The sequence below is a fragment of the Erpetoichthys calabaricus genome, chromosome 4, assembly GCF_900747795.2.
Source record: "Erpetoichthys calabaricus chromosome 4, fErpCal1.3, whole genome shotgun sequence".
Taxonomy (NCBI): domain Eukaryota; kingdom Metazoa; phylum Chordata; class Cladistia; order Polypteriformes; family Polypteridae; genus Erpetoichthys; species Erpetoichthys calabaricus.
Genome location: NC_041397.2, coordinates 277,193,650 through 277,212,412, shown reverse-complemented (window position 1 = coordinate 277,212,412; position 18,763 = coordinate 277,193,650). Strand labels below are relative to the sequence as shown.

Here is an 18,763-nt window from a genome sequence, read left to right as displayed (position 1 = left end):
GAGGCCAATTCATAAGCGGATCACAGATTATTTAACTTTTCAAAGGTTTTTTTTATATAAACAAAAAGCACACGGAAATAAAAATTTTAAAAAGAAAATTATTAGAAAGCAAAATCCTTACCTTTCTCATTCTGTGCATTTGAATTCTAAATATAAGAAAACAAAATATCTGTATTATTAAAAATACATACATAGATAGATAGAGACACAGACAGAAGTGTCCACAAAACTATGGTTTTGAGCTGTAATGGGCACCTTTTACAAACTGTGATTGTAAATGAATGATAATAGTAGCACTTAGGATGTGCTTTCAGATTTAGTGTGCACAAACACAACACAAAAAACAGATTTCAAGGTACAGTTAAAAGAATATATGCAGACACAGTTTAAGAGTAGGGCGATTACAACAAACCACGTTACCATAAATTTTCCACCCACCCACCCATTTTATTAACCTGTTTATCCAGGGGAGGATTGTGGGAAAAGTTGTAGCCTATCCCACCAATAATAAAAATATGCAGAAATAATATTTCTTCCACTAACAGCACACACAGAATTATACTAGTCTAACTTTTAAATTAAAATCTTAAGTATTTATACTAACAAAAAATTAGATGCAACTGTTTGAGTGATGATTATGGCATTGTTAATCAATTTAACTTTTATTATATAAAAATTTTCCAAAATATCCGTATGTCAACCAAGACAACAATTTTCACATAATAAGGTTGCAAAACAAAAAATACTTACTAAAGAATTATATAGTTCAGATTTCGGGCTGACTTTCAAAAGATGAAGGATGTCTTCAACTAAAAATTTCTTAAACAATAAAAACATTTGAATGTTTTAGTAAAACAATATGAATTTTAAACAAAATGCTATAAACTTTCAGAAGACAAACATCTGGTTAGAAATCAGGTGATCAATGTTGATTTTGAGCCTACACAGATTATTTGTAATGTTATTCAGATTACCTCCAAATACTGCCTAGTTTATCTAAATCACCAAAACCATGAGGAAAAGAACCATTATTCCAAAAGAAGTAATAAATTATCCCTCTATTTAAATCCATTTTTACTTGGGAAAACCACAGAAAGTATAGTGAAGGGGTCAACATTTGAACTTCAAATTTTCAATGGATTTAGACATTTTTGGAGTGATGGTTGTGTGCGTGTATGTGCCACGTTGCAAGTCTGTACAGGATAACTCAAAAAGACATCTCTCTGTTTGAGGCAAACTCACCGCACTTGCAGGCTTTGCAAAACACAGGGAGCCAGTGAAGACGGAGCAGGATGGGTGTGATGTGCTCGCTGCTGCTGGTTCGAGTAAGGACTCTTGCAGCTGAGTTTTGAATAAGCTGGAGCTGAGATAGAAGATTAGAAGGGGCACCTGCCAGTAGGGAATTACAATAATCGAATCGGGATGTGATAAAAGCATGGACAAGTTTCTCAGCATTAGAGAAGGAGAGGAAGGAGCGAACACGGGATATGTTACGGAGGTGAAAGTAAGAAAGTTTCTTAATGTGATTTATGTTGTTATATTGACGATACCTTGTATTTACTGGTGTACAAAGCAAGGAATACAAAGAGGTACTGCAGAATTTCATTTCTATTGCAGACCTAGCTAGTGTGTGTTCATCTATTTGTGTCAATGTCCAGGTTTTTATAGCTTGTATGCTTGCCACCCAGTAATAAAATTGAAAATTAGGTAAAGCCATGCTGCCTTCTAATTTAGGTCACTGTAGGGTCACCCTTTGGATGTGTGGATATTTCAAATGACAAATAAATGAGGTTACGATTGAATCCAATTTCTTAAAAAATGATTTGTTAATGTATATGGAAGCAGAAACTTAGGGAGGATATTCATCTTAACAGTGTTAATTCCCCCTGTTAAAGGGGAGGGTAGTCCATCTAGATAGACAGACAGACACACACACACACACACACACACACACACACACACACTCAATTAATCCCAATGGGAAATTCACATTCTCCAGCAGCAGCATACTGATACAATAAATAATATTAAAGAATGATAATAATGCAGGTGAAAAACAGACAATAACTTTGTATAATGTTAAATGTTAACGTTTACCCCCCCCCCCCTCGGGTGGAATTGAAGAGTCGCATAGTTTGGGGGAGGAACGATCTCCTCAATCTGTCAGTGGAGCAGGACAATGACAGCAGTCTGTTGCTGAAGCTGCTCTTCTGTCTGGAGATGATACTATTTAGTGGATGCAGTGGATTCTCCATAATTGATAGGAGCCTGCTGAGCGCCCTTCGCTCTGCCACAGATGTTAAACTGTCCAGCTCCATGCCAACAATAGAGCCTGCCTTCCTCACCAGTTTGTCCAGGCGTGAGGCGTCTTTCCTCTTAATGCTGCCTCCCCAGCACACCACCGCATGTGCTATGCACATCTTGTTTAATTTTGTTCATGCAAACACCAAAATTTTGTTGAAAAAGAGCTTTATATTTACTTGTGATGCTTACCCCTACATATTCAAACTGATCCGCAATGATAAAAGGGAAGGTGTCCAATCTAATGCTGTTTACTAGAGAATTCACTGGAAAAAGCAGTTTTGTTCTAATTAATTTTGAGTCCAGATATCTTTTGAAATGCTGCTAGTACATTTAGGGCTGCAGCCACAGAATTTTGTGGGTCTGATATATACAGTACAATATCATCTGCATATAGACATTTTTTGTTCAAGTGCTTCTCTGAAAATCCCTTTTATCTCTGATGCATTTCAAAAGTGAACAGCCAATGGCTCAATGGCGATTACAAACAGCTGTGGTGACAAGGGGATATTATTCTTATGAGGAGACTTTCAGAAATGTTATGTTTAAGAAAACTGAGCAACAATTAATTACAGACCATCAACCACTGACACACATCAATGCCATTTTCACATCACTTGAATTACAATCTGCGGTGTATGAAAGCTACTGAGACACCACAGGCATCTCGTGCTTCGTTTAAATTCATCGTAAAGCGCTCTTACAAAGCATGAACTTAACACATGTAATTTCATTATTTGTATTACTTCTGAATGTTAGGCCATGCATACATTGTCTAACTTGGTTTAATTCTTTTAAGCGGTATTTTAGATTTGTACATGTTTCGATCTTTGGCTTTGCCTGTTGATGGAATCTTTTGTAACTATCTATGTATTTTAGATTTTATTCTTTAGCTCTGTTAATAACTCTCCCCATTTCCCTGGTGCTGGTATTTGGTCAATTCCTTAAGTTTTACTACAGGGCAAATCTGTTATTATTTGTCTAATTTCTTCTTCATTTTTATAATTTTGTTCTACTAATATTTCTCTCCAGTCTGTGCCTTCTCTTATAGACTTACTACATAATTCTTCCATATAGTCATATGAAAAAGTTTGGGAAATCCTCTTAATTCTAAATTCTTTGGATTTTTGTTTACCATTGGCGGAGCTTTCAAAGTAGCAATTTCCTTTTAATATACGACATGCCTTATGGAAACAGTAGTATTTCAGCAGTGACATTAAGTTTATTGGATTAACAGAAAATATGCATTATAACAAAATTAGACAAGCGCATAAATTTGGGCACCCCAACAGAGATATTACATCAATACTTAGTTGAGCCTCCTTTTGCAAATATAACAGGCTCTAGACGCCTCTTATAGCCTTTGATGAGTGTCTGGATTCTCGATGGTGGTATTTTTGACCATTCTTCCATACAAAATATCTCCAGTTCAGTTAGATTTGATGGCTGCCAAGCATGGACAGCCTGCTTCAAATCATCCCATAGATTTTCGATGATATTCAAGTCAGGGGACTGTGACGGCCATTCCAGTACATTGTACTTCTCCCTCTGCGTGAATGCCTTTGTAGATTTCAAACTGTTTTTTGGGTCATTGTCTTGTTGGAATATCCAACCCTTGTGTAACTTCAACTTTGTGACTGTTGCTTGAACATCATCTTGAAGAATTTGTTGATATTGGGTTAAATTCATCTGACCCTTGACTTTAACAAGGGCCCCAGTCCCTGAATTAGCCACACAGCCCCACAGCATGATGGAACCTCCACCAAATTTGACAGTAGGTAGCAGGTGTTTTTTTTGGAATGCGGTGTTCTTCTGCCATGCAAAGCGTTTTGTTTTGACCAAATAACTCAATTTTTGTCTCATCAGTCCAAAGCACTTTGTTCCAAAATGAATCTGGCTTGTCTAAATGAGCATTTGCATACAACAAACGACTCTGTTTGTGGCGTGAGTGCAGAAAGGGCTTCTTTCTCATCACCCTGCCATACATATGTTTTGTGCAAATTGCACTGTATTATAGAACGATGTACACATACACAATCTGCAGCAAGATGTTCTTGCGGGTCTTTGGAGGTGATCTGTGGGTTGTCTGTAACCATTCTCACAATCCTGTGCATATGCCTCTCCTATATTTTTCTTGGCCTGCCAGACCTGGGTTTAACAGCAACTGTGCTTGTGGCCTTACATTTCCCCGATTACATTCCTTACAGTTGAAACTGACAGTTTAAACCTCTGAGATAGCTTTTTGTAGCCTTCCCCTAAACCATGATACTGAACAATCTTTGTTTTCAGATCTTTTGAGAGTTGCTTTGAAGATCCCATGCTGTCACTCTTCAGAGGAGAGTCAAAGGGAAGCACAACTTGCAACTGACCACCTTAAATACCTTTTCTCATGATTGGACACACCTGCCTATGAAGTTCAAGGCTTAATGAGCTAATCCAACCAATTTGGTGTTCCAAGTAATCAGTATTGAGCAGTTCCATGCATTCAAATCAGAAAAATTACAAGGGGACCCAAATTTTTGCACAGCCAGTTTTTCACATTTGATTTAATTTCATACAACTAAATACTGCTTCACTAAAAATCTTTGTTCGGAAAACATCCCAGTACCCAGATGTTCCTAGGAAATGAAAGACATACCACTTATTTTTGTTGAGAGTAAATTATTATGCAGGCTGAAAGGGGTTCCCCAACTTTTTCATATGACTGTACTCTGCCCATCTTTTCAAAAGTTCTTCACCATCTGTGATTATATTCCCATGTTCACCCTTAATTCCAGTTCATAGTATTACTTTTATTGAGAGTTAGTTCTTTTAAATATTCATATAGTAATGGCCTATTATATCCAATTCCTCTAACCTTTTACATTTATATTCAAAGTATTCTTTGGCTCTTCTACATTCCTTTTGAATTTGTTTATGTAGAATTTTATATACTTTATACATGTTTAAATGCTTTGGTGAATAAGAGTTTATATTTCATTCTTTATTGCATTGCTTCAATTTTTTTTTACCATCATCCAATCCTTTTTATCGGATTGCTGATACTCACATACTGCATTTGCTCTTTATACATTTTTCTTTTTTAGATTTTGCAAAATAGTTTTCCTGTATGCCACTCTTAGAACTTCCTCAGTGTTGTGTATTTTCATTATTTATTGTCTTCTTTTTCTTGGTTTTCTTTAGTTTAATTCTAAATGATGCAACTACTGAGATGTGGTCAGATCCACAATCAGCTCATAGTCTTACCATACTATTTCTAACATTATTTCAAAAGTATCTACTATGATGTAGCCTATATGGCAACATCCAGGTGTCTCTTGGTTCAAAGAGAAAGAAAATGCATGTATTTGTGACTGTTAAATTATGCTTCCTTGAGAATTCTAGAAGTCTTTCCCAATTTTGCTTTCTCTCACCAAATCCATATGGCCCTTATCTTCTCTTAGTTTTCCCACCTTTGCATTAAATTCCTCCATTACTATTAGGAATTCTTGATGATGTTTCATTCTTTTAACAAGCAAATTAAGACCATCTTAAAATACTTCGGTTACTTCGTCATCTTGAATTGGGGAAGAAATCTGGATTATTGGCAAGGGTACTATTTTATTTAAGCACAGGAAACATTGTGATAATGAAAAGCACAAAATGATTATTATTTATTTATGTACATTCCAAAAGTAAAAAGGGGATAAATAAGGATGTTACTGTACCTTTGTCTTTTCCAAGCCACTCTCAGGATAAAAAACAGACAATGAGTATTCATAGCCACACTTTTGCAGATGATCTGCAACCAAACTGTTTGAGGCATGAAGTAGGAAAGAATTTTCTTGCACAATAACCGTTTTCAGAGGGACATCCCCACCAATAAGTGGTTGCTTAAGCTCGTGGATTAGTTGATTTCGAAGCTGTATCTATTTGTTTAAAAAAAAAAAAAAAAAAAAAAAGGGAACAATGATAATAAACAACTTATATATTAAAAGAAAAATTATATATTTTAATGACCATTTGCATCTTCAAGAAAAAATGTGCAAGGTATAACACAACAGTAACAGGTCTACCCAAGAATAATCTTGACACAGAATACTGGTAGAGGTGCTAACACAAGCACATTTAATGCCATGATAAAAGGTGTCACATTTGCATACAAAACAAAAACCCATTTGTAAATAAAACATGCTAAATTAAGATGGTACAAACATTTTCCAAGATAAAAATAAAACACACAGAGCATATTTATTAAGGGGGCATGCTTTTTAGTTTGGTTAGGCTATCCGTTTTTTTTCTCATTTGAGCAGCCACAATTCATTTAAAATTGCAATTTACACCATAGAATATCAAATTATTCTTAAATGTATTCCAGGTAGTGCTTGGCAGTAGTACAGCAAATGTTCACACAGTATTCCCAAAAACAACAAAAAAAATTTTAATTCTCAAATTGGCTTTGATTGTACATGTGGGCGTGTGCATGAGAGGGCCCAGGAATGGATTGGCACAACAGGCAGGGGCGGTTACAGCTATGGATAGATCTGGATTATGCAGGTGTGAGGATATGATGTTAATTGTTAGCATTTTACAATTAGCTTTCCGGTTTTCAGCAAAAGTGAAAAATCAAAAAGAATATTAGCAAATCTTTCACAATAAAATTTCTACCAACTGGCATTTTTGAGCTTGGGAAACTAAACCAGACATATCTGTAACACAAGCAGTCTATTTTTTTTGTGTGCAAGTAGCAGTTTGTTATATCATGTGCATTAAATCTAAATAAACACAATGTTTTCTTACTCAGCTTTTCAAGATTTTTTAAACATTATATATTATATGCCAATACTTTAAAATAAAATTTCATTCAAAAAGATTTATCATGTAAATCTAGTTTTTCTTTTTTGTTTTATTTATTATCTTACAAGTTTTAGGCCCAATGAAAAATCTAGTTACAACCAAAATCAGAAATGATAAGAATGCTTTACTCATGGCTGTTCTGCACATTTTGAGGGATGCACCCTTTCTCAAAATGTGTCTTCTCCATATAAGCCATACCAGGAATAAATCTGATATGTCAACTATCCAAAGAACATCACAGATACCCAGGGACTGGTGTGGTTCTTCTTGATCCAGACAGAAGATTAGCTCTTTACCAAAGTTCTTCAGAATTGATGTCTATATTGTTAAAAGGAATGACAGCCACACTACAACTGCACAGAAAACAATAATAATTCATATGAACCAGCTAAAACATTTTTGGTCATTACCCTCAAAACTCATTAAATATTTAAATCTATTTTCTATTAAATTTACCTTTTCACCTGTGGCAACTGACCCCTCATTGTATGCTAATAATGACAACAAATAAAAACAAAATGAGCCTGAATCATGAAAATTTCCAGCTGCGTTGGTGCCCTCCCAGCCAGCATGCTCATTAGTATATAATGTCTTATATAACCAAACCATGCAAAATAAGAATATACTGAATTATCCCCATATGACATATGCAAATGCTTGCTATGCTACAATAAAAATTACCAAACCCAATTTTGTACTTTCTGAATTAACAGCAAAATCTAAAGTAAAAACTGGGAAATAACTGTATCCTTAATTAAGGTACAAGTCCTATTAAAGCAACCTTTGACTGGAATAAAACCTTACAGCCATGACTGGGAGGGGGGGCTAAGTAGGTTGCCAGGACTAATCTTAAAAACCCCATAAATAAACACCAGAGTACTTAAATTCTACAACTCCGGGCAGCTGAAACCCATCCCTAATTCCTGCAGGCCAACAAACACTTTACACTTGTAAATCTGAACTGTCTGATTTCTCCTGGAAAAGTCTCTTCCCAGTTATGACACACTTAGCGGAGAACTACTTGAGTACATGTAAGAGATTTGGGTCAAATAACTAAAAGATGACATTCTAATATGTAAGTAATGGAAATAAATGCATCACCCAGATCCTCGAAAATGCTATCCAAATTATGAAAAAGAAAGATGGTTCATCCTTAAGGCAGTCCTATATTTAAACCGAGTCAACTTAATATCAGATATGCAAAAATAAGGATCAACTAGAATGCAGCTGTAGTTCGGGAACCCTAGTGTTTCATAATATTTGAAGGTCAAAATTCAACCCACCCTTCCTAAGTCTTTAGGGGAATAGCTACAAACATTTTTCAAGATTACTCAGATTTTATAGGAGTTGAAACATTTGTGTAGTGGAGATGGTTATGTGTCCTAGTGATACTTGAGAAAAAAAAAAAAATAACACCCAAAGATGATGTTTATTTTAATATATGTATTACTTATCCCATGTGGTATGTAGTGCATATCCAGGAAAAAAATGTTGATGTTTTCATTCTGAACAGAGATCAACTTTCTGACAGAATGGGCATCTACCTGTATGGAGAGGAGAGCTGGATCACACCAAACATTATAAACTACTCAATGAAAAATAATAACAACAACAATAATAAAACATTTTATTTATATAGTGCCTTTCCCATGAAAAATCCCATGTTACTCATGTCAAATAATCCATAAATCCAAATCACCCACTTGTAAGCACACATCGCACAAAATGCATTCATTTTTTGCTAAAGTACAGGGTGAGTGAAAATTATGTTAACACTAATAGATACTTTTTATCTAGACCACACCTTTCCAGGTTGATGGATAGGTTATGGTGGACCATTGCCATGGCCTCCACACTCCCCTGATTTGACACTCTGATTTCTGGTTATGGGGTATGGTGAAGGAGTGAGTGTATAGCAGGAAAGTTCATGATATCAATGACCTGAAGGACGGAATACTGACTGTGGAATCATCTATTCCCCGTGAAATGTGTGTCCGGGCTTTAAATGGTACTGTTGCTCGTTGGTTTTTGTGTGTTGAACATGATGACGAACAGGTTGAGATATTTCTGCAAATCATCTTGCACATATGAAGTATGTTCTGTGAATAAATTGTTTCCACCATTCAAATGTTAACATAATTTGGACTCACCCTGCTGTGTTAAATAAATAAAAAAATTCAGAACAATACATGCAGAGAAAAACACATTCACACAGTATTTAGCATAGGATTAAGGTGGGGAAAAAAAAAAATACACCAAACCTTTAATGTATCCAAAATACCACGAGTCTTAAATGTCTGATAAAGCCTCTTGCGCAATTCTTCAGGGGAAATTTCTTCCTTATTTCTAGTTGACATTGTATTTCTTTGAAGGAAAAAAAAAGAAACTCATAAAAATTTTAAAATTTCAAAAAAAATGTTAAAATATTTCTTAAATTTTTTGATTAATTCTACTTGAATAATAAAAGATCCACTAGTGAAGATGAATTTTTTTTTTTTGATACCGGTACAAAATTGAATTCACACTACCAATGGCATAGGCGTTTTGATTTGATCAAAAAAATAAAATTTATGCCTACTTTATTTCTATGACAAACAGACTTAGACAAAAAAAAATAAAATCAAATTTAGTTACCCCTCTTTGAATTTCAAAAATGTAACCTCATACTACAATTCAGAACATAAGAAACGTTTTAACACAATGAAGCCACTGCGCCCAGCCCAACATAGCTTGTTGATTCCAATTCATTTTTAGTAATTCTTTTATTTAGGAAACAGAACATACTAACAAAATATAATCTAATCAAACAAATGAAAATAACATAGCAAATACAATAGTAGGCCCCAAAGATAATCCATGAAACTCGGCACTCAAACAACCAACTAAGGGAGCTTTACAAGTCCCACCTGAACGGATTCTTTATATAGGATAAAACAGCAAATAAAATAAACGGCACAGCACAGGCCCAGCCTGTTTACTTCAGAAGTACAGTAATGAATTCTTGCCAACTCCTGAAAAAATTCTGAACACATCCATGTAAAGATGATCTGATTTTATCCACTTTAAGATGAAAGAGAATATTGCATTCCCCTATGAAATACAGAAAGTGGATTCCTGTTATGTAGAACATATATTTTTGTTCAAGTAGTTACTGTCAAAGGTTTAAACACTCCTATCATGTAATCTCAGTTGGTTTAAATTGAAAAGATTAAGCTCTTTTGAGTTTTCTTCATAGCTTATACTGTGTAATGCTGGAATCGGTCTATTGGCTTTTCTGTGGACAAATACTGTAACGTATATACTGCTTTAACACTACCCCTAAAAACCAGAATGGGGATGACAAGACAGTTCCAGGTGGTTTTTCACCACAAGTATGAAAGTAAAAAGGCTAATGTACACTTGTTACACTTAATGTAACTGATGGAAATATCTGTCAATTGCATATACTGTACAAAAAACTTTTCACAAGTATCAGTTTCCAAGTCCCACAGAACATTGTTAATAAGGGCTTACACAGAGTTTGTAGTGCAGCACAACTGTTTCTCCAGTGTGTATGTGTATAGATAGAATTCTTTATTGTCATTATGCATACACATAAATGGAATTTGTTTTTGGTAGGACTCGGCTTCAAGGCAGAATACTTAAAATACACAATACACTAATTAATAAACATAATAAGTATAAAAGACAGCATCAATAAAACATCATCAAGTCCAGACTTTTCCTGAGGTAGTACACCTGCAGACACCAGTGATCTGTGTGCGTGGGTCTGCAGGGGTGGAATACAAGTGTGTACGTTTGATTACGAGGGAAAGTGCGTGTGCATGTCTACAGGGGGGCAGGTTAGGAGTAGATGTATGTGTGTGTATCAACTGGGGCTCTGGGGAAAAAGCTGTCTTTCAGTCTGCTGGTACGTCTTTTAATGTTTTTGTACCGCTTTCCCGAAGGTAGTGGTACAAACAGTCCACTTCCCGGATGGGTGAGATCCGCAGCTATACATTTGGCACTCTTCTGCACCCTTCCAGAACATTCAGAGTCCAGGTCTAGGAGAGGACTTCCCACTATCCCCTGTGCTGTTCTCACCACCTGTGCCAAGTCCTTCCTGTCCTGTGCTGCTGCTGTACCACACTGATACTGTGGCAGAGGATGCTTTCTATAGCGGATCTGTAGAGGTTTGTGAGCAGCTGAGAGGAGAATCCAGCACGTCTCATCTTCCTGAGGAAGGAAGAGTCTTTGTTGGGGCTTCTTTACCAGGTGAATTGTGTTCAAAGACCAGGTCAGATCCGATGTGATGTGGATACCCAAGAACTTGATATTGTCCACACACATTACAACCTCCTCATGTATGAATATAGGTGCATGTTCTGTTCTTCTGGACCCCCTATAGTCCACAATGACCTCTTTGGTCTTGCTGGTGTTCAAGATGAGGTTGTTGGCTGAGCACCATAGTGCTAGGTGTTGTATCTCCTCTCTATGGTGAGTCTCATCATTGTCTGATACGAGACCCACCACGGTTATATCATCCACAAACTTCACAACCATATTTGTTGCATGGATGGCAGAGCAATCGTGCATAAATAACGTGAAGAGTGCTGGACTGAGCACACAACCCTGTGGTGTGCCTGTGTTCAAAACCAGTGTGTCTGATGTATGATCTCTAATTCTAACCACCTGAGGCCTGTTGATGAGAAAGTCCCTGATCCACAGACACAACAATGTGGACAGACCCAGTTTATGAAGCTTTTGTACCAGCTTGTCCAGGATTACAGTGTTAAACGCTAAACTAAAAATCGACAAATAGCATCCTAACATAAGTGTTAGGGCACTGCAGATAAGTCAGGGCTATATGAAGTACTATTGAGATGGCATCCTCTGTAGATCTTTTCCTCCTGTAGGCGAACTGATGATTGTCAAATCCAGCAGGGATGGCATCCTTGATGTACTTTAGGAGGATTCTCTCAAAGCACTTCATTATTACTGAGGTCAGAGCCACAGGGCGGTAATCATTAAGGCAGGTGACCGCTGATTTTTTAGGCACTGGAAGATTTGAGGCAGACAGGGATCATTGCAAGTTGTAGAGAAAGGCTGACATGTCCAGAAAGACTCCTGCTAATTGATCAGCACATATTTTCAGTGTCTTACCCGATACCTTATCTGGTCCTGCAGCTCTGGGGTGTTGATCCTCCTCATGGTGGACCTCACTTGGTGTATTTGCAGGACTAGAGGCTGATGCTGCTCCTCCAGCCAAGGAAGATGTACAGTCTCCCTGCTGCTAGATGCATCAAAGCGTGCAAAGAAACCGTTCAAGGTGTCAGGGAGACTAGGGTCATAGCTGACCTGCTGATCGCTGTGCTTATAATCCGTTATGGTCTTTAAGCCTCTCCACATGTTTCGTGGGTCATTGTTATCAAAAAATACTCCTCAATACGCTGTTTGTATCTGTATTTTGCCAGGTTTATTCCTTATTTAAGCTCTTTTCGGGCCTTGCTATATGCCAGGCTGTCGCCTGACCTATATGCAGCGTCCCGGACTTTAAGCAGGGACCTCACCGTACTGTCCAGCCATGGTTTCTGATTTGGAATATTATATATAAATAAAAAGAGTATTACACAAAGCAAACAAATACAAACATTTTAAGCATCTGTCCCACAATAGAATGCATAGAAATTTGAAATTTGGATACAGACCTATATCTGCACAGAAGCCACAGCTATAACCAATCTGTGACCACCTCACCAAAATCTTGTTGTGATGTCACATATGGAGCAGGAGACAACCATTCTCAGAAATTCTATGAATAATTCCAAGAAACTTTGCAAAAATACAATGTAAACAAAGAAGACTGAAAAGAAAAAAAAAAAGTGTCATTACTATGAAATACTCATTTTCTCATGTCACATAACACAAAAATTCCATCCATATCCTCTTAAGTAGGGATAATGGGATCAAAGCACCTACATTGCCAAAGCCAAACAGAGTAGAGCCACTTCTAGCATTTACGAGATTCAAACTAGCAACCTTCCAATTGCCGGTGCAGATCTCCAGCCTCAGAGCCACCACTTCACCCAAGCTCATATACACATACAGTATAAATTAATTTTAACTAGAACTAGCATTTCAGATGCCACATGGAGTATGAAACAAGGCTCCTTTCTAGTGTAACCAAAAAAACAAAAACAAACTTCAAAACAAGCCAGAGCGAGCGGTCAAGTACAACATCTATGACATAACCAAGAACTTACCAGAATATTATGGTTACACAGTCATATGGGATAAGATTACCATATATTGGACTAATTCTTAAAACAGAATTTGAATAACATGATAAAAGCACATCTATCATTACCCAGTGGCTACTGGACTGCCTGTCTTTAGATATTTACCATTCTGAAATACAATCTTGTTGGAATCCATCAAACTATCCAGCCTTTAGATCTGTCTCTGAATTAGGCTGACTAGTCACAGCTGAACAGCTAAGACCACAACTACAGACAAGACACCTACCCATAATTTTATTTTACCTAAGATTTCACATTCTAATTATGCCCTTTTTGCCCCATGTCTAAACAATAGCTTGTTTCAGGGTGTTAAAGAGAACATTAAACATCAACTGTAAGTGACATGCTTCTCTATTATTCAAGTGTCTTGTCCAGTGCTGCCTGCTTTGAGGCACTGGTGTTTTTGGGCTTGCTTGCAAGGAGTTGCTTGGAATATAGTTATTTAATAGTGATATAACCCTATCAAGAAACACAAATGACGGCTATGGTGATGATGAGACAACAAAGTTTTAATGAAAAGATGAGGTTTCAAGAGAGATAGGTTCAGAGTCCATTGCCGTTAGTGGTAATTACCGAAATTGTGACTACTAAGCTGTTGAAAGCTGTGGTCTTATACTGACAGTGAACTGTGATGTGGAATTAATGACAACACTTATATGTAAAGTTGGTTTTGAAGCTAGGTCCTGAATGTGAAAACAGAGAAAACCAAAGTAATGTGTATGGAAGTGTCTATACATATGAATCTGTCCTGCAACCTCTGTAAGTTCCATATTGAACTTGATGCTGATTGGCTAGGTTTTCAGCTCCCGTGATAACAAACTGGATTAAGCAGGTTTTGAAAGTGCATAGATGGTATGAGTAGCCACCTACTGGTTTACTGAGTGGAAAGAGTGGGAGGAATGTGAAATATACAGAATGAGGACATTAAGAAAAATAAACTAGTATACAGACATACTATTTAGCAGTTCAAAAAAGATTAAATGCTCATGCAGATTCCTTATTTATGTTTATTATGTACTTTTACTTTTTAGATTGCGCAGAGTAGAGCCAAACAGAACCACACACCCCCACCCCTCAAAATCACTTTATGAGGTATCTGGGATTTGTTTCAAGCCAAAACTTCACATTGTGACCCAAGTCAATTTTAGCACCTTTATGAATTATTTTTACATGAAATTAAAAGGGCAAAATATTTTTAAAAACCAACTTGTAAATCAACTTTTATTGTAATTCATTCTATTTTTATTTATCTTTGATGTATATTACTATTCAAAATAATTCATTTAGTGATGTACATAGTAATCTATACATTTTCTCATACATTAAAGGCATAACAGGAAAAACAGAAAAAAAAAAAAAAAACAAAACACAACAATACACTCAACCTGAAATTGACAGTCCATTCACTCCCTGTGTGTTTTGCAAGTTCCCCTCACCCATCTGGGATTTTCCACTGGAGTCACCAGTTCCCTCCAGAACTCCAAGAATGTGCACGTTAGGTTGACTGGACACTTGAAATTGGTCTAGTATGAGTGATTGTGTGTATATGTATAATAGCCTGTTGTCATGTTACTGGCTCAATTTCAGCCATATGCTATAGACAATGCAAGAATCGGCCCTACTTACCCCAATCACAACCCCAAACTTGAATAAGTGGATTCAGAAAATGAATGAATGAAAGGGAGCAATTCAATTCCGTAAAATGGTAAAAATGGAGGAGGGAAAAAAAAAAAAAAAAAAAAAAAAAAAAAAAAGCAAGCCTAAAACGCGTACTTGTAGGGCAAACATCTTTATATGAAAGGCACTTTATTTGCTGTAACCTTCTGTTTCACCTACGAACATTCAACCACAACTCAAATTGTACGGCTCATGGGCTTACAGTTACAAAATCTGCCCCTTGTGTAAATATAAATCCCTAAAATATTTTAATTTACATGTGCCTTTGGCCATTATTTATATACTGCTGCCTTATATAGACTTCAAAGTTAGCTCCCAGCAAACATGAACAAGATTAATAACAAATGAAAAGAGAAAGTGTATTAATAGAATGTTGCATTCAAAGAGAACAATAGTCTTTTTTTAACATAAAACATCATCGTCTTAATGTATGACATTACATTTTTACTTTCTTAAATAACTCTGTATTCTCTCTTTACTATTTTACTACTCTATTGAGTCTCCTGTTATTATTCTCTGACAATAAACAAAGAAAGAAATCTGCTGAAATAAATAGGTAGTATCCACACATGGTAGTTTTGTATCTCTTAACTGCCAAACTAGGGAAATAATCCTACTAATTACCCTTCCATCCACTAACTTCCTAGTAACACTTTACTACTTCATTTCATGGTTACAGGGGCCAAATTATAACCTGGTGGAGTCAAGCACTGTACAGTATCCAGCCCTTGGAATACACACACTAAAAGTACCAGACCAATTTTACTTTTACCAAACAACCAGTTCAGCAAGTGTTTGAGATGAGAGATCCTACAAATTCCATACAGAATTGTATTTTAACCTTTAAACAAGTGAGACAGCAGTGTTACACAATACACACTCTCTCAACTTACCATATCAGAATCACTTTTATTTGCCAGTACAGCACTTAATGTACAGGAATATAGCTTGGTAGCTTTGGAGCTGCTTATAACATCACATACAAATAACCCAAGTTAAACATAATCAGTTGCAAAATAGTCCAAATACAAAGGAGATGTGCAAATAAAAGTATGGATTTATGCACATGGCCACACACCTACCCACCCCTACATACAGTATATGAAAGAACACGTAAATTAGCGAAGAAGACAGGCTTACTTACTGGTTATGGACATGGGAAGAAAACAGATTAGATGTCCCAACAGGTTTAACTGACCTAAAGGTTCAAGTGATGACCAGGACGAGATGAGCCCATTTTATCTTTTTCAAATCGTTTGTGCCACTAAGTAATGGACTGTACACTAGATTTATTTCGTTGACTGTATTAGTAATGTGTGTAAATCCAGTAGTACAACGCACACACGACTGGCACCAATTTGAAGCAATGACAGGTTACATTAAGGATCCGTATCTGAATCCCACTAAATTTGTAGTTTGAGAGAAGGAGGGAGGGAGTGGGAGAGGGAGAGGGAGAGAGGGGGAGACGGTTGGGTCCATGCACCGATTTTAGCGCATTGTCGTACCCACCACACGATTAACCACCTGGATTGGGACCCAAGCGCAACGGGTGATACCTCAGCTCCACACTAGTTTGAATGGAGTACCAACCCTGCCACCAATGGTTGTTGAGCAGGATGCAGTTTAACGTCCTACCCAGGACGAACCAATTTCAGGTTAAGGGCCTAGCTCAAGGGCTCAACGGAGCAAGTCACTTCTGTCGTTTAAGGGATTTGAACCGACAGCCTTCAGTTTGCCAGTGCAGATCGCTAGCCTCACAGCCGTAGTGGGAACTGCACCGAAAAACGTATGATCTACTGAACAACTCAAAATTGCTGAAAATACTACCATCAAGTGTTCACTACTCTTAAATGCAAAAGATATATTTGCAACAATACCCTTACGCTTTTGTCAAAGAGCAGTTGCGGTCAGTATGACTTGAGTGTTACTACATATAAGGCCACGTTTCTAGTTCTGATGCTACAAGATTCAATTATTAAACATAGTGGCAACACAAACTAATAAAACCAGCTAATACATGGTTTACGCTTTTAAAAGTGCCACCACAGAGTAAGCATACGTATTTAATAAGCAATACAAATTCCAGGCTCTTCACGGCATTTGAGTTAACGATATGCGTTCTATTATACAGTACTGTATTTACGTTAATCTGCACCAAGAACTTCACTGCCCAAATAAAATGCTTCTGAACAGCTCCGCACATATTACTTTTAAAGCTAACATACTCGAAAAGGTCATTTTCATAAGCAGCAAAAATTTAATTAAAAGCACAGCCTTCAATGCAGTTGGAAAGAAAAAAAAATACAATGACATTACATCAAACAGATATGCTTACCCTTTCATGAAAGTAAACTACAGTACTACTGTTGGGAAGTCAAGCAGAACTGAAGAACAGTTACTCCGGAAGTTAAAACCCTCGTTGCTAAGCAACTCTGTCACGCACATTTTTATATCCGGATAGGTTTACTTCGGCCCGGTTTGTGATTGGCTCCTCACAAGTAGAGCGGTTCTATCGAAGAGCAGGGCGGTTACTGAGTCTGAATTTCTCACATCTAATCTATACAGCGTGAACGTTCATTTTATCCAAATAACGATCGTCTTGGTGACATCGTTATTTTATCGAGAATTGTGGAATAATCTACTTAAATAAACATTTAAAATTCAAAATATACGAAATTAAATCACATAATGTCTTGCACAAAGAAAAAAGTAGTTTTATCCCCAAAGGTAAAGTGATACTTATTATTTAAGAAAATATGAAAGTCATTCGCTGGGAAGAGGTTGGGAGCATTCGCTAATAAAAGCGCTGCCGCAACAACCACACGACTAACCATCTGGATTGGGACCCGAGTACAGCGGGTGACAGCCAGGAGCGGCCTGGGTCTCAAAACCGGACCGGACATCCTTCAACGAGTGAGGTGACGAGGTCGAACCATTCGGCTCATTATTCATTGTAATTTTCTTAAAATCTGTGATGAATACGCGGCACGCTACTTGCTATGAGCCTATGTAGTCCCTCTTGAGATAAGGATATAAAACAATGCAAATTCAGGATATTTAGCTATTCTTAATTTCTAGTCAAGGAGAATGTTACTAAAGAAGTGGTGATGGAAGTGGAAATAATTTTGATTCAAAGGAAAATGCAAGGCACCAAAAAGATTTTATATGTGATGTAAATAGCTTAGGTTTGAATGACTAATTACCTAAAGTAATAGCCTACTTAATCTTTAAAAACATTTAAAATCACTATTTGGAATGTGACAGTTTACCTCACTCTTGCTGATATGTTTTTATATTTAATCTCTAAATTATATGTAAGCTTTTAGTAATATGTACTGTACATCCATTTCATATTAAACTTTAAATATGTCAGTTACAATTTAAACAGTCAAAACTAGACCACAAAATGGATGTATTTTATCATCTATGTAAATTGTAAAAAGAGATGAATATTATAATACCTATAGTTGTGAGATTTATGCATTGCTAAAATAGTGAGTTTAGCAGAGAGAGGGTTACGTTCATTGAACATAGCAGTCCTTTTATCTTATACACCTTCACCAAACACAATTTTTAATATACAACATAAAGTTGTAAAGGACAAACGTCCCTCACTCTGACCATGCTAAAGGAACTACTTGAGTGATTTTTGAAAATGAGCTTACAATGCT

General features: G+C 36.6%; 1 protein-coding gene across 5 annotated transcripts in view; it reads right to left on the bottom strand.

The window, feature by feature from the left end:
- Positions 1–17,523, bottom strand: part of ofd1 (OFD1 centriole and centriolar satellite protein) — a 151,520-nt gene extending 133,997 nt beyond the window's left edge. For 2 of the 5 annotated variants that reach the window (XM_028800839.2, XM_051927213.1), the window contains exons 1-5: positions 17,428–17,513; positions 9,399–9,501; positions 6,009–6,209; positions 751–819; positions 122–146 (exon numbers count right to left, since the gene is read on the bottom strand). In XM_028800839.2, the coding sequence (XP_028656672.1) occupies positions 122–146; positions 751–819; positions 6,009–6,209; positions 9,399–9,501; positions 17,428–17,435 (406 nt within the window). In that variant the 5' untranslated portion in view covers positions 17,436–17,513. Of the gene's footprint in view, positions 1–121; positions 147–750; positions 820–6,008; positions 6,210–9,398; positions 9,502–12,824; positions 12,980–17,408 lie in introns of all 5 variants that reach the window. The other 3 variants (XM_028800841.2, XM_028800840.2, XM_028800838.2) reach the window with 3 other exon arrangements.
- Positions 17,524–18,763: the final 1,240 nt, after the last annotated feature.